This window comes from Falco rusticolus, chromosome 1 (assembly GCF_015220075.1).
Source record: "Falco rusticolus isolate bFalRus1 chromosome 1, bFalRus1.pri, whole genome shotgun sequence".
NCBI classification, from domain to species: domain Eukaryota; kingdom Metazoa; phylum Chordata; class Aves; order Falconiformes; family Falconidae; genus Falco; species Falco rusticolus.
Genome location: NC_051187.1, coordinates 23,468,828 through 23,482,853, shown reverse-complemented (window position 1 = coordinate 23,482,853; position 14,026 = coordinate 23,468,828). Strand labels below are relative to the sequence as shown.

The following is a 14,026-nucleotide window of genomic DNA, read 5'->3' as shown; positions in this document are numbered from 1 at the left end:
GGACACAAATAAATGACATGAAAAACCTGGAACTGAGCATGCATAACAGAGAAGCCAGAGAGGAGGCTCCGGCTGGTGGTGCCGCTTCCCAGGGACTTGCTCCTCCATCCCTAGCCAGCTCCGGGCGAGAAAGTTCTCCAGCTACCTTTGACTTTATCCATTTCGGTTTCGGAAATAATCAACTCAAGGAAGCCACTGGCACCCCTGGGATGTGCTAAGTTCTTCCCATAAAGCAGGTTTATGCATGCTGCTGGCTTCAGCTCTGTGTTATCTTTTTTTTTTTTTTCCAAATTAAAAAAAGTAGCCCATTGATTGACTTACTTTCTTCCCAGTCCTACTTGCCTGAAGCAAGGACCCCTGCACTCCACAGGCACTTACGTACAAGTGGTCACATTTTTAAAGCACCATTTGCTCTTTTCCAATAGGACTCGTCAGAGCTCGGCATTTCTTTCAGAAACACCAAATTTACAAGTTATTAAAAATGGGGTTTAGGTGCCTGCTGTGGGACAACAGGATCCAGAACACCGCCTGTTCTACTGACTTCAAAAAACCACCACAAACCCAAATCCAAGGTATCCCACGGATAAAGATGGGCTCTGTCTGTGTCTGTGACGGCACGTGCAGAGCCCTGATCTTGGCGGTGAAGCTGTGGCACAGCTGGACAGGGTCCCCGGTGCAGCCTTCCAGCTCCCCGTGCTGCTGCCAGCACCCCGGGGTGCTGCGCCAGGCAATGCACGTCCTCCACCCATCCGCCGTGCTCAGAGGGACAACCTCCCGTTAGCCGGACCCCCGGCGTGAAGCCCATTCCATCAGGAAAACAGCCACTGCCCAACACATCCCACTGGGAAAGGGGCTGAGGTCCCTCCTGCAGGTGATCCAGTGCCAAAGAATCACCCAGCCAGGGTGGGCTGCTTACAGCGGCCAGGGTCTGGCCCTGAATCTGCAGAGGATAAATCCATACCCCTTCCCTGCTTCCAGCTTCAATGGGTGCAATTCAGTTACACCCCCGTGAAAATCTGGAACCAACCCTCTGACTTCGCTGAGGCTGTTCCACAGCAACTCAGGGTGAAGTACAGTTAGACTTAGCTCAGCATATGCATGTTTTCAAAGCGGAGCTATAAACTTGTGGGAGCAGGCAATTAACATCTAGACACATGGCCAGAATCCCAGCGGATGGAACTAAGGCTGGATCTGCCGGAGACACACCGTGCCCTAGCACAGACACAGCCAGGCGAGTTCTTCTTTACTCCTGTACGTTAGTATATATGTTAAATCCTGGAGCCTACGTGACTGCACACCGATCCTGGCGCGGAGTATGCGTTAAAGCAAAGCAAGAAAACCCCAGACCCCGTCTGTGTGAGCATTTCTTGTGAATGGCAAGCGGATTTTTGAACAAATGAATTGCTCGGACACATGGATGAGCTGAGGATAACGCGGCAGGTTGGTTTGTCTGGAGCGGAACCGGCACCGATGCCCAGGGACTGCAGCAACGGTGCTTAGAAATGCAGAGAGGATTAATAACAATAAAATACTGTTAAACACATCCTGCATCATTCAGTTCTCAGTATCACAGGGAAACAGAGCAGAGAGGAAAAAACAATACCTGAAATTTGGGGGTTTAAGACATTTTCATTCCCATATTAAAACACAAGTGCATTTCTTGTCTGCTACCATCTACGATGCATCAACTGAGCTACGTACCATTCAAGGCAGCGTAGGCTTTTTCCAGTGATGTTATCCGTCTAGGGGCTACAGCGCAAGTTAAAAGAATAAAAAAAAAAAAAAAAAAAAAAGGAGAGAGAGAAAGAAAAAGAGAGCCATGAGTGCTGCAGCTTGGTTTCTTTCTCAGTCACAAACAAAAGCAAAACCCAGGATGACACTGTCCCTAGCAGCTTAAAATTCCTCCGGTCCCAAGGCCCCTTGACACAGAGATGCTTTCAGTAGCTAAATAACTGCCCAGTGAGCTGGGCGGGCGGGCTGGGCTCTCCACCGCGCACCAGGGACCTGTTTTGGGATGGGCTTGAGCCCACGAGCATCCCTCGAGCTACACTGCACTCCTCAGCAGCTCAAGGTCCATGCGGCCGAACTGCAGCATTTACAGCAGGTGCCAAAGCAGCAGTGGTTGTGCTGCATGGTCACGCCGGCACCAGAGGAGGAAAAAAAATATCTGAGGTTAAAGCAGATGAAAAGCAAACGGGGAAACTGTGTCAGTTTTGCAGCAACAGAGGAAAATGGGAGAAAAAGAGATCCCTAAGGAGAGGCTGGTGTTCGCCGCTGACTCCAAAGTGACGAGCGGTATCAAAATGAAATAAATTTCCTGGGCAAAAGCAGCAGGGACGGGGCTAGGGGCAGGATTTGCATGATGGGCAAAAGAATGAAGCGGCTCATCACACTGAAGCCGGCAGCCGTGGGGAGAGCCAGTAGGGAGGACGGGGTCACAGCACCGGGGCAAGGAAGGGGCAAGGAAGGGGAGCAAACTGCACATGTTGGCACGGGCAAACTGGAGGGGCTGGGGGAGAGAGCAGGGGCGTGTGTCTGGCTTTGCTGAGCAGAGACATAAGCGATCCAAAGTAGCTCAAAATATGTATCAGTCATTTCCAGCAGGCTCAGGAAAGCAGCCGCTGCAGCGCAGAGCTCTGTCAACTGCCAGCGCGGGGAGAGCCCGGCACTTCAGTGGCACCAAAGGAACCAAAAACCAAGGTTTTAGGCAGGGCAGCTGCAAGCGCCAGCGTCTGGGTGCAGATCACGGTGAGCCGGGGTGCTGAGCTGAACCCTGCACCACCTGGGCTGCAGGCGGACAAATCCTGCTGTCAGCAGCTGGTGGCTGCAGCACCGCCGCTCACTGCCACGCAGCAGGACCCAGCTGGAAAATACAGGGAGCTGCGTGTCGCCTGCCGCCCCAAAGCGCTGGGTGACATCCTGCCCGTGTGGGCACCCCATGGGCAGCGCCTACCACGCACAATGTTTCGGCAAACACGCAGTGCAAAAGGGGAAGAGATGTAGATGGGTCACGGCGGCGTCAGGAAAGCCAAGCTAGGGTCCAAGCCAAGAGGGAACAAGGTCCTGGCATAGCTCCCACCAAGGAGGAATGCAGGCAGGAGCATGGGCAGGAGCGCAGGCAGACTGCAGGCAGGCAGGAGCACGGGCAGGCAGCAAGGAAGAGAAGCATGCAGCTGCAGCTTTCCAAAATGAATCAGAAAGAGTTTGGGAAGGGTAGCATGGCATTTCATTTGGTTGGCGGCAACTCAAAGGCATTTGCAGGCTTTCAGGTGAAGATTTCAAAATGCTGTTATGAAATCATGCTGATTAAGAAAGATAATTAAAATTTCTTGTCCTGGTAACCCACATGTGCTGCTCAGTTTTAACCATGGGAGGCATCCCACCAGGCTCACAGTCACGGAGCACATCCCTAAATGCCAGACCACAGCCGGGATGGAGCTGCACCCATCCTGCCATGCGATGAGCACCCTGAAAAATGGGGCTTTTAGGGTCTCTGAAGGACACGGCAGAATATAAGGCTGGCCGGGAGTGGGAGGGAGGCAAAAACAAAGCAAACACAAGGGCTGGGATGAGCCGGGCAATGGCGGTGCCTTCTCATTGCCACAAGGATGTCACACACACAGGCAAAAAGGAAAAGGAGACAGAAAACAGGTGGAAAAAAAGGTGATTGGAATCGCAGAGATGCTTATAAACAGGCTTTGAAGCTCCACAGCTGTTCAGACTACCTGCTTCAATTTTTCACCTTCAGACTAGAAACACTGACCGGCTGAACACTAAAAAATAATTCACCCCAGGTAACAGGAAGGTGGATCAGAAGGATAAATAACCCGGCTGCTCCCACGGGGGTTAAACGTCGGGGCTGGGGGGTGAAGGGAGAGGGGCATGGACCTCGAAAAGCAACCTGGTGATAGAGCAAGATGCGCTCAGCTCCCATCACTGCCCCATCGAGCGCTTTCCTCTTTTCTTTTTTTCTTGCTGGGAGTTTCCAACGCGAGGCACATCTCATCAAAGTCTTGAGGAGGATTGTGCTCTTGTGATTAAAAAAAAAAAATATAAAAAGGATGCCTGGATGTGTGGGTTTTTTAATTAAAGAACACTGCCTGCCCTACTTTATTAATTGGAGTATGGGAAATAATCTATCAGGGTGGTAGGGAGCTTGGGGAATAGGACAGATGGAGCTGGTGTACATTTTCAATCAGAGCACATAAAAATTAACATACAGAAAGATTTTTGTGTGTGTGTGTGCTAGATTACTTATGCTTGATATTTTTTTTTCAAAGGCTCAAATTAAGCCTGTTTTGTATCTCAGTGCCTCAGGAAAGAAGAAAAGAAAGGATAAGTGCTGCGTTTATAGTGCTCAAGCTTCACCCCTGCTCACCCACTTCTGTTTTAATGCCGAAAGAACATTCTGCTTTCAAAAAGGGGTTTTGAAGGTCTTTTTCACAGAGCAGAGACCAACGGTGGGGAGACAAGAAACTGGAAATCAAAAGGAAAATCTGTGGCTGCCAGGAAGGCTGTGCTCCTGGGTTAAAGCCCCCAGAGGTGGGGAAAGCGCTGCCATCATCCCACCTCTGAGAGGCTGCAGATCTGCACTGCAGAAGGGAGTTGCAGCCACTGACCTTCTCTGAGCACTGGGGAGCACACCGGCTTTATTTTCCCCCAAATCAGCCTCATTTCACCCCAAAACCCACCTCTTTCTGCAAACAGCATCTCTGCAGGTGCGCACCCCCAGCCGCCTCTGTGCCGGCAGCCTCAGCCCCCGCACTGCGACCCATTACAGGGGAGATACCATCTCAACAGAGAAATTACAGATTATCTTGAGAAAAAAGTGTGCGAGGTGCTGAGATTACAGTGAATCCTTTTATCTGTTTCTGTCACACTTGAAAAATGGGTGTCCCCAAAGAGGGAGATAAGGAAGCCGGTCCTCCACAGTCCTGCAGGTATTGAGGATGCTCTTTGCAATGCAAGAGGTGCATGACTTGTTTAAAGCAAATTAAACTCTGTAATGTAACCTAAAGGCAACTAAAATTACCCCAAAGGTTGTTTTGGTTTTTTTTTAAATATATTAAACTTCCCTTTTCCCTTAAAACGTGTACTTTTCATGTACATTTTTGCCAAAATAATCCACAAAACCCATAACTTCCCTTATATTTATACAGTCGCCTCCTGAGCTTTCCAGCTTTTAGACACTTTTGCAGTGCCATCCTGCTTGGGAGTAACTATTGCTTTCATTTTAACGCTCTTCTGTGAAATAAGTGATTTTCATTGATTTTGTTTCAATGCCAAGCACGCACTTCTGCTGCTCCTCTTCATTTTACATGGCAGGACTTTACTACACAAGATTGAGGTAAAAAGAACACTCTTAAATTTAAATTTTTAACGATCTATGGCTAGTTGGAAATCATTAATTTTGTTAAGGCAGATGAAAAGTGATCAAAGCCAAGGCACTGTGTTGCCACCATCCACTTCAGTGTAATGGGGTGGAAAAGCAGATGAGAGGTTAATTGCTGTCAATGGGGATTTTTGGGGGGCAAAATACAAGCTTTTTTCTCAAGGAGACATTCCAGTGGTAGTCTGACTACTAGAAAATCATTATAAGTCCTGGAATTGTCTCTGAAGTTCTAGCAAATATATGAAAGAGTCTATAACAAATTGAGCAGTCAAGTAAGAAAACCCCCTCACCTGCAACTGCTCTTATTTAAAACCCCTGTGGGAGGAGAGGGTGCGAAGCACTGAGCCTGGCAGGGATGCTGCGACCTCCTCCCCAGCCCATCGGGTATCACAATACACAGAATAAAATATGTCTTTGTGTTTGTGCTAGTATGGGCCAGCTCCTGGTGGGAGCGTTCAGCTGGAGAAGGAGGAAAAAAAAATGTTGTGCATCGAAAAGAAAATCGATTTCCTCTACATCTCTATTTATCAGGCTGCATTTCCCAGCCAGCTGGCAGGTTGAAGTATTTGTCTTCTGATATGCTCCTTTGTTAATGGTGTGATTTGTGTCAGATCAGCGTCTCTTAACATAATTATACCGATTACAGCAGAGGAATGGGAAGACAAGATGCGGCTGGAGGAGTGGATACATCCTCGGCTCACGCCGGCGTTACAGCCACGTAATTCCATGGAAAACCAGAGTTCTGCAAAACTTGCATTTCACCGAGGGCTTGTTTAAGGTCCAGCTGATGTGAGCCAGCACGTTGCTGCTTAGGACCAAAAGATTGGAAGTCTACTGCCGAGGTCCGTGGAGGTCTCGGGGGACCTCCCCATCATCTGGGCTGGGCCATGCACAGGGATACAGAGGGCTGACACACAGGCGATGCCCTGGACTGAATTTCCAGACAGCTTGCCTTTTGTTGGAGCCCTCTCAGGCATCTAACACCTTTTTGCTGTTCCCAATAAGGGCATATAAATGTTTTCCTCTCCGTTATATTTGTCTTCCCTAAATTGTGCCATCCCCATGGAGGCTGGCCAAGGAAATGGGAAGCCATCAATAAAGACGACAATGTTTTTTGCACCCATCTGTGCTCTTCCAACAGTTGTAATTACAGACATTTAAAACCAAGACAGGTTTTTACCACGTTTCTGACGGCAGCTCTCTTTTCTGGTCAGCCTAGAAGCGAGAGACAGAGCTACCGCAGCAGTCCACAGGGAAAGACGCAGCTCCGGGATGATGATTTCTGCAAGTGGGTATGACACGCACCCTGGACACCCCGTCCTGCCCTCCCCTATGTCTCCTCTGGTGTATCTGCATGTGGGACTATCCACCATGAGCCAGAGAGGGCTTTCACTGCCGCGCTGCTGCAGCCCCATGCGCACCCTGTGGTTAATTACCCCCTTCCCTTGACCCTCCCTTGCCATCAAACCTGCCAGCTCAGTGCAATACACACTTATTTTAAGAAAACGCTTAAGAAAGTGGGTGCTTTCTTAACTACAGAACACAGATCCCTGCCCTAGATTAGCTCTTGAAAAATGCTGTCATTACAAGGCAACTGCAGCAGCACTGATGGGTGATGCTGAGGCCAGCTGTCTCGGGCAGGGGAATGTCAGCAAATGCACCAAACAACAAAACCAAAGTGAGAAGCCCAGGAAAGCGAGGTCAGGGGCAACTTTCCTCCAGCTGATAAAATTATCGCTTGCCATCCACAGCTTAAAACTCCCAGACCACCACTAAACACTTGGCCAATGTATTGCTAAGGCAAAAAGGCATCATCTCTTACCGGGTTTGGGGATGAGTCCTTGAAAAGGCCTGTGAAAAATAAGGAAAACGGGAGATTTAAAATGGAACGCCACTGGGAAGCCAGCATGCCTGGACTGAGCATCCTCCGGCAGCCCAGGGATCAGCCCGTCCTTTGCAGGCTGTGGCACAGCTTCTGCGGGACCGGCAGGAGCTCTGTGGGGATGGGCTCCCCACAGTCCCGCTCGGAGCAGCATGTGCCCCGTTAGTACGGAGACAGGCAGCATGGCTCAGCCAGAGCTGGTGGAGCCACTCTTAAAGCCAGTTTTTTCCCTTTCTCACTTTACAGCAATACACTGATAAAGTGCTTTTTCCCTCCCACTTGTGTCCATCCCCTTCGGCTGCAAAACCCACAGGACCCTGGCATGGTCGGGCAGTGCCTGGCACCTCTCCAGGTGCTGCGGGACCCCGAGCGCTGCCTTGCACCAGCAATAAACCAAGAAACGCTTCTCCTATCTCAAGTCTCCCAGTAAAGGGGCTGGGATTATTCTGCCTGTGCATCCATCGCGCTGAGCACCATTTTCTCCTGTCAGTGCCTTCCCCACTGCCTCCCTGGGCAGCAGACAGAAGGAAAGAGCAGGAGCTTCTATTTTATGGTCCCCTCCTTTCTGTCCAGTTGTTAGCTGCCACCTTAATTGCTGTCTTGGAGGACGGGGGCATATATAGTATTTACAGCCCTGCCTCAAGGGGGCTGGCAGAGCTGGGGATGCATTTAGGTCAGCTCCTTCCTCTCCTGCTCCTGGTGGGGTGGCTGACACATACCTCGTCACGGTGAACTTGATTTTATCAGCAACGGCCAAGATCCTCTCCAGGTTCTGTGAGCCGAAGGTGCACGGCTTCCTAAAGGGGATCCCGGGGGGCAGCCCCTCTATAATCACTGACCCCGGATTGCTCTTGATCCGCTTGTATGGCACTTGCACAGGGTATTTAATCCCCAAGGCCTCACCTGGGAGAGAAGTGAGTGGTAAGTGAGCAGTAAGTGTGCAAGCTGCCATTTCTACCACGGCTCTGGCTCCATCTCCGGCCCCGCCAAAGCATGGCACAGCGTGAGCAGGCTGCTCAAGGTACCACGTCAAGCGTTAGATCAAGGACCAGCATTTTCGAGCTGCCTCCATGATGGGAGCGGAGTCACATGCATGCCACAGAGCTGGGGGGGGCAAGGAGAGGCGCCGTCCTGTGTGATGATGCCCAGGCACTGCAGTGGGAGGGATGGAAAGCTGCTGCTGTTTGCTTTGGGACATTATTTGGAGCTGCATGTTCCTTCTCTGAGGTCTGGCTGCAAGATCAAGGCCTCATATTTCCTTGCAGTAATTGCTCTTGCAGGTACATGGGAACCTGCACAAGTCTTACCCCTGCCTGGAAAACGGGGATAACGGCATTTCCTTGCCTCGCTCAACAAAGAACAAGAGACTAGGGCAGGCAGGCTGTGGGAGTGCTCTGCAGAGCCCCAGTAGGTGCCCTGAGGACAGGAGAAGCAGCATCCACTGTCTCCCAACTCTCCTGCGAGTGCTTGCTATGACCCCTCCTTATTCCCTTCCCCACCTCCCACCACCCCCCACGCTCCCACAGCTCCGCAATTCTCCATTAATGAATTTACCAATGCTGTTCTTCATGGAAAGGGGGGGGGGAAAGAAAAACCAAACCGTGGCCAGAGAGAGCAGGCGGTGAAGGACTGCAGCGGGGAGGGCTGCAGCACGCTCTCCATCAGGGGCTTCCCTGTGCTGCCTGGGAGCTGCCTAAGCAGCAAGTGCCTGCGGCAAAGAGCACCAGCTCCCAGAGCCGCTGTTCCCATTCCCTCCCTCCCTGGCCCTCCGAGGTGCCAGCCGTTCCAAGAGGCATCTGGCAAGGAGGGATTGGGAGGAGAGGGATAGGGAGCAAAAAGTTAGGAGGAGGTAAGGGGAGAATAAACCCAACTGCCCCCCGGTTTCTCACCGTATTTCTTATTGAACAGGTCCTGGACTTGCTCCCGCAGCGTGTTAGCGATGTCTATTCTGGAAAGCCTGGCATCATAATTTTCTGTAAAATAAAGAAACAATTATGGACTTCTGCTGGTAAATTAAAAGGCACTCTGTGACTTTTAAGTAATGCCATTTTCTAATTATAGGAAAGTCCTTATCTTGCAATTAGCTAATCTCTGGAGTGGGCCATTCAAAGTCCTTAAAAATAATCTAAACAGAAATATGGTTGTTTTTTTCCCCCGCCTGTTTGCTAAGAATAAAAGCCGCATGAAATCGAAGATTCAGTTGCGATAATTACTAGCGTTAACATAAAATGCGCTCCAAAGCCTCTCTGAAAAGCCAAAGCCTTTGAAAAGCTTCTGTCCCTCCCTGCACACCCTCGCAGGCCCCCATGGCCCGAGGAAAGGGGATGCTCAAGCAGGGCAGCACTTGCCCCCCCAGCCCAGGGGCTTCTCACCGCAGGTCCTTCCCCCAGCGGAGCCACCACACCAGCTGCCGCTGCACGCCGGATGGGAGCAGCGTTTATACAAACATCACCCAGGTGGAAAAAGCCCCAGAAAAGGCAAACCCTAAGGCTTGGAAGACTTAATTATGCATCTCACAAGGTCAGACGGTGAGATAAGCAAAGCTGGTTAATTAGGGCACCATCCAGAGCACTTCGAGCCTCTTCCTTGGATCTACGGGACCGCCTGCCCCGGCTGTGCGTCTTGCCTTCTGGCTGCCCATCCTTTCCATCCTCTCACCCCACCTCCTCCTCCCTTCTCCTCTCCCATCCTTGCCTTGCCTTGCTCCTCTGCCATCCCTGAGCCCCGTTACCCCACGGCTGCTCCCTCCCCACGCCTGTTTGCTCTGCACAGCCCCCGCCAGGGGCCAGGGGCTCTGCCTCAGCCCCCCCAGACCCTCACCTTGAAAGCCCTGTCTCTTCACAGTGTCCTCCAGCAGCACCTCGCTCGAGTCCCTCTCACCGGTGGCTGGGACAGGGGACAGAAGAGGAATTAGGATTCATGGCGTCGCCAAGGGGGATGCACGGGAGGGGGTTTCCAGCCAAAAAATGAGGTGGGGAGGGAAGGCAAGAGACACACTGTAGGAAAACACTCTCACTCCTCTCCTACCTAGTCCTTAATGGCCCGGCTGCCGGGCATCTCGCAGCCTACCTTTGGCTGCCGGGCTGTCCGACGTCGGCTCCTTTACACCCTCCGCCAGCAGCTCCGGTCTGGAAAACAGTGAGAAACAGAGGGCACCGTCAGTGAGCTCCCTGGCCGGAGACACCCCGCGGCTCCAGCATCCCCTAGAAGATGCTCCTACTGCCACAAACCACTAATCGTGTCCAGCTAACACAATTTTAAAGCTCCTGCAATGCAGTGGGGGAACTTTGGATGTAATTTTCATGCCGACAGACTCTTTAGTGAGCCAATGTGATGCTCCTCGGGATGAGATTAAGCTGGTGATGGCTTAGCAGCTTAAGTCAGCCGCTACAGACTTTTAGGAGACATGGTCCTGCACGTTTCTCAGGGATGGGAGAAGCTGTGCACAGCAACTTTCAACATGCAGTTGGCCCCCAAAATTGTCACTTGAATATCTAATGCTAAAACCGAGCAGCGAGACGATAGCAGGGCTCATTACGAGCTGCACTGAAGCTGTGTCACACAGAAATGGGTCTGGGATGAGGATAGGAAACATCCCAAAGTGTGGTCAGGCTGGCCTGGGAGCTGCTGGTCTGATGCCACAAAATGCCACACTCCAAACGTTTATTTTCTGTTTCAGCCACCCACTGTGCTGGTTGCATCAGCTCCCTCTCTGCAAGGCAGGCTGAGTCAGCATTTGGGTGAGAAACCCCTCAAAATACCTAAAGACGTTTTATAAAATCCATCTCTGCTGGTTTCATTCCCTCTTCTAGGGCAATGGTGTTGCACTACATTGGTCATGGCTTTGCACAGCCCCCCAGGCTCCTGTGATACCCCCTGTTCCCCAGCGCAAGGACAGCATCTTCCCTGATGCCTGCAGCATCCCATGTGCATGTCTGGACCTCAGCTGGAGCTGCTTCCATAGGAAAACCCTCTGGAGCAACCAGCCCCTCTCCTAGCCCCACACCTGGGCACCCTGAAAGTTAAAGGCTCTGGCTCCTTCAGCCACCCTTGGGTGCTCCCTGCTCCTGTGGCCAAACCTTTGGAAAAGTGGGTTAAAAACCCAAATGACATCAAGGGAAAGGTGACACCACCACCACTGCCCCCCAGGGATAGTTCCAACAAGGCAACAACCCTTGGTTGCTTCTAATCAAGCACATTTATGGAAGGTGACCAAGTGATGGATGTTCCCCAGGACACTGCACAGCAGCAGGAGCTCCGAGCAGGAACATCGTTCCCAAGGGATGGCCATTCCACCAGCCTTACCTTTTAATGACAAACTGGATGTTGTTGCTCGCTTGCAGGATCTTCTTCAGCTTTGCAATCCCGAAGCAGTTGGGGCGCCGCAGCAGAATGCCTTCTGGCAAGCCCACAACAAAGAGGTCCTCGGGGTACATCAGGAACTTGGAGTAGGGAACTTTGACCGGCTCTGATATTCCTATGGCTTTCGCTGCGTGGGGACCGAATCTCATTAGTTTGCTGGACCTCCACATCGGGTCAAAGTGGCAGCGATATGATATGTTGGCGGGAGGGGTTGAAGAGGTTTTTTGGAGAGTTTGTTGTCACTCTGCGCCTGCTGGGGATGTCCCTGACACTGGCAGACATGAGATGAGGGATAGAGCCAGGCAGCCACCCGAAGCTGGCTCTTGCTACGCTAACACAGCCTGCCTTTCGGTAGCACGCATCGAAGGGGCTTCCTATAAAGGTTGCAAGCATCTCTCCACAAGGCAATGGGACCCTGCATCCATACCTCCATGGACATCCCTCTGCTAGATGAGGGGACAGGGAATGTGTCTGGGGGTGCCCTGCCAGTCTGTGCAGCCCACTAAATTCAATATTTAGCTGGGCTCTGCTAAATATTGCCAAAAAGCAACTGAAGAGCCAATGCCAAGCAGCGCTGTTTGTCTAGAGGTGAAAAACCAGGACAAAACCCCACGAGCGTGGGCCCGGACTCCCAGTCTGCTACTAAAGCATGGGGTGCATAAGGGCCATCACTCCACCAGCCACCCCACCTGCATCCCCAGCACCCAACCCTCCCGAGAGCATCCCGGCCCTTCTTTCCCTGGTCACCATGGGCTCTCCCAGCCCAGGACCCTCAGCTCAGCTCTGCCCCCAGCTTCTGGAGACCACCAGGAAGAGCCACATCTGGTCCTGCCAGTGGCAAAACCTTTCTGCTAGGTCTCAAAAGGCATGTGTGACCTCACTTGTATTTTTTTCTGGGTTAAATAACCTTTCTAAAAAAGGGGTGAGCAGAACATGCCAAGTGCCAGCCCCTGACGCCAGGGTGCCACCTGCCTTCCTGAGCCACACCACAACCACCTCGGGTGGAAAACCCTCTCTGATATTTCACACCAGGCATGGGGGGAACCACTTTGGTCCTTCCCTCCACAGGGGAAGTCTGAAGGTCACGGCGGCAATTCCTGGGCTGCAGCGAATGAAAAGGCATCGAGGAAATCAAAGGGAAGAACTGCAATAACAAGGCCCGGGGAGATTTCAGATGCATTTGTAAGTCCAGCAGACAGCAAACGAACAAATTAGATTGCACCTTTACTCAGCTACTGTTTTGGAAATGGTAGGTGATATTTCTGAGCAATTAGGAGCTCCCCACGGCAGAGGCCGGCACTCGGCATGGTGAGCATGTGTTAATGACTACCTTACCGTATCTTGTGTTGAACAAAATTTCAACTTGTTTCCTCAAATGACTTAAAACGTCCCCTATACCATCTGCAAAAAAAAAAAAAAAAGAAAAAAAAAGAAAAAAGAAAAAAAAAAAAAAGAAAAAGAGAGAAATGCTCTGAGAAACCAGCTGCCTCCGGGGCAGGGCAAGCAGTGCGCAGCGCGGGTGAGCAGCCCCTGACCTCCGGCAGAGCCGGCCACACGCTCTTTACGCCTCCCAAATCGGTGCCAGTCCTCTGGCAGCTGCCTCCAAGCTCGTCACTGAGTGAGGAAGGGCAGCGATGCACCACAGAGCTGTGCCAGCAGCCAGGAGCAAAAAAAAAAATAGGGGAAAATGTAAATCTGGGCAAGAGAGGGGAAGACATAGCCTGGGAACATGGCAGCGCCCTTCTGTGCTGAGCTTTTTGGAGGCTGAATGCTTTGCTAATCATGTCAGAAGACCACAAAACCCAACCCAAAATACATCTTTGAAGAACTTGCAATGATGGGCAATGCTCAGAATTCATTGCACACTCACCTGATCCCTCCATCTGCTTTTCTTCATGTCGTGACTCCTCGCTGGGCCCCTTTTCTGTTCCTGCTGAGGAAGAGGAGGGTTACCAGCAGCTGGCACCAGCAAAACCAGACCAGACATGAGCAGTTCTCTGGGTCCCCTGCTGTCACTGAAGTGTCCCCCCTGCCCTTCCCAAGCTCTGCACATGTGTCCCAGCACAGGCTTGGGCTGGCAGCATCATGCCAGGGGCTCTGCCTAAGCAGAATAAACCCATCACTTACATCGAGAGATCTGCCCACCCCCCAGCACGGACTTCCTAGGAGAGGCAAGACCCAGTGCCCGGCACGAGTGAGCGCAGCTGCAGTGCCACCACAATCCCCCAGGTAAATCCCAGCTGTGAGCCGGGCAGAGGAACCATTTTTTTGGTTTGTTTGGTTTTTTGGTTGGTTTGTTTGTTTGTTTGTTTACCATTATTATAGTTTTTTGCAGCATGCTGGGGCTGGATAGGGGCTGGGAAGGAGTGGTGGTGCCAGAAAAGCCACTG

At 51.5% G+C, this 14,026-nt stretch overlaps 1 protein-coding gene across 8 annotated transcripts in view; it reads right to left on the bottom strand.

Annotated features, from left to right (window-relative positions):
* The window catches only part of GTF2IRD1 (GTF2I repeat domain containing 1), a 67,739-nt gene that overhangs the window by 6,517 nt on the left and 47,196 nt on the right, over nt 1–14,026 (bottom strand). For 4 of the 8 annotated variants that reach the window (XR_005102218.1, XM_037375109.1, XM_037375105.1 and 1 more), the window contains exons 15-23: nt 13,507–13,569; nt 12,972–13,037; nt 11,580–11,763; nt 10,344–10,402; nt 10,095–10,160; nt 9,164–9,247; nt 7,994–8,177; nt 7,215–7,243; nt 1,702–1,749 (exon numbers count right to left, since the gene is read on the bottom strand). Coding sequence is in view for 6 of the 8 variants with exons in the window: in XM_037375109.1 (XP_037231006.1) it covers nt 1,702–1,749; nt 7,215–7,243; nt 7,994–8,177; nt 9,164–9,247; nt 10,095–10,160; nt 10,344–10,402; nt 11,580–11,763; nt 12,972–13,037; nt 13,507–13,569 (783 nt within the window). In the remaining 2 variants the exon portion in view is untranslated. Of the gene's footprint in view, nt 1–1,701; nt 1,750–3,901; nt 4,031–7,214; nt 7,244–7,993; nt 8,178–9,163; nt 9,248–10,094; nt 10,161–10,343; nt 10,403–11,579; nt 11,764–12,971; nt 13,038–13,506; nt 13,570–14,026 lie in introns of all 8 variants that reach the window. The other 4 variants (XR_005102219.1, XM_037375106.1, XM_037375107.1 and 1 more) reach the window with 4 other exon arrangements.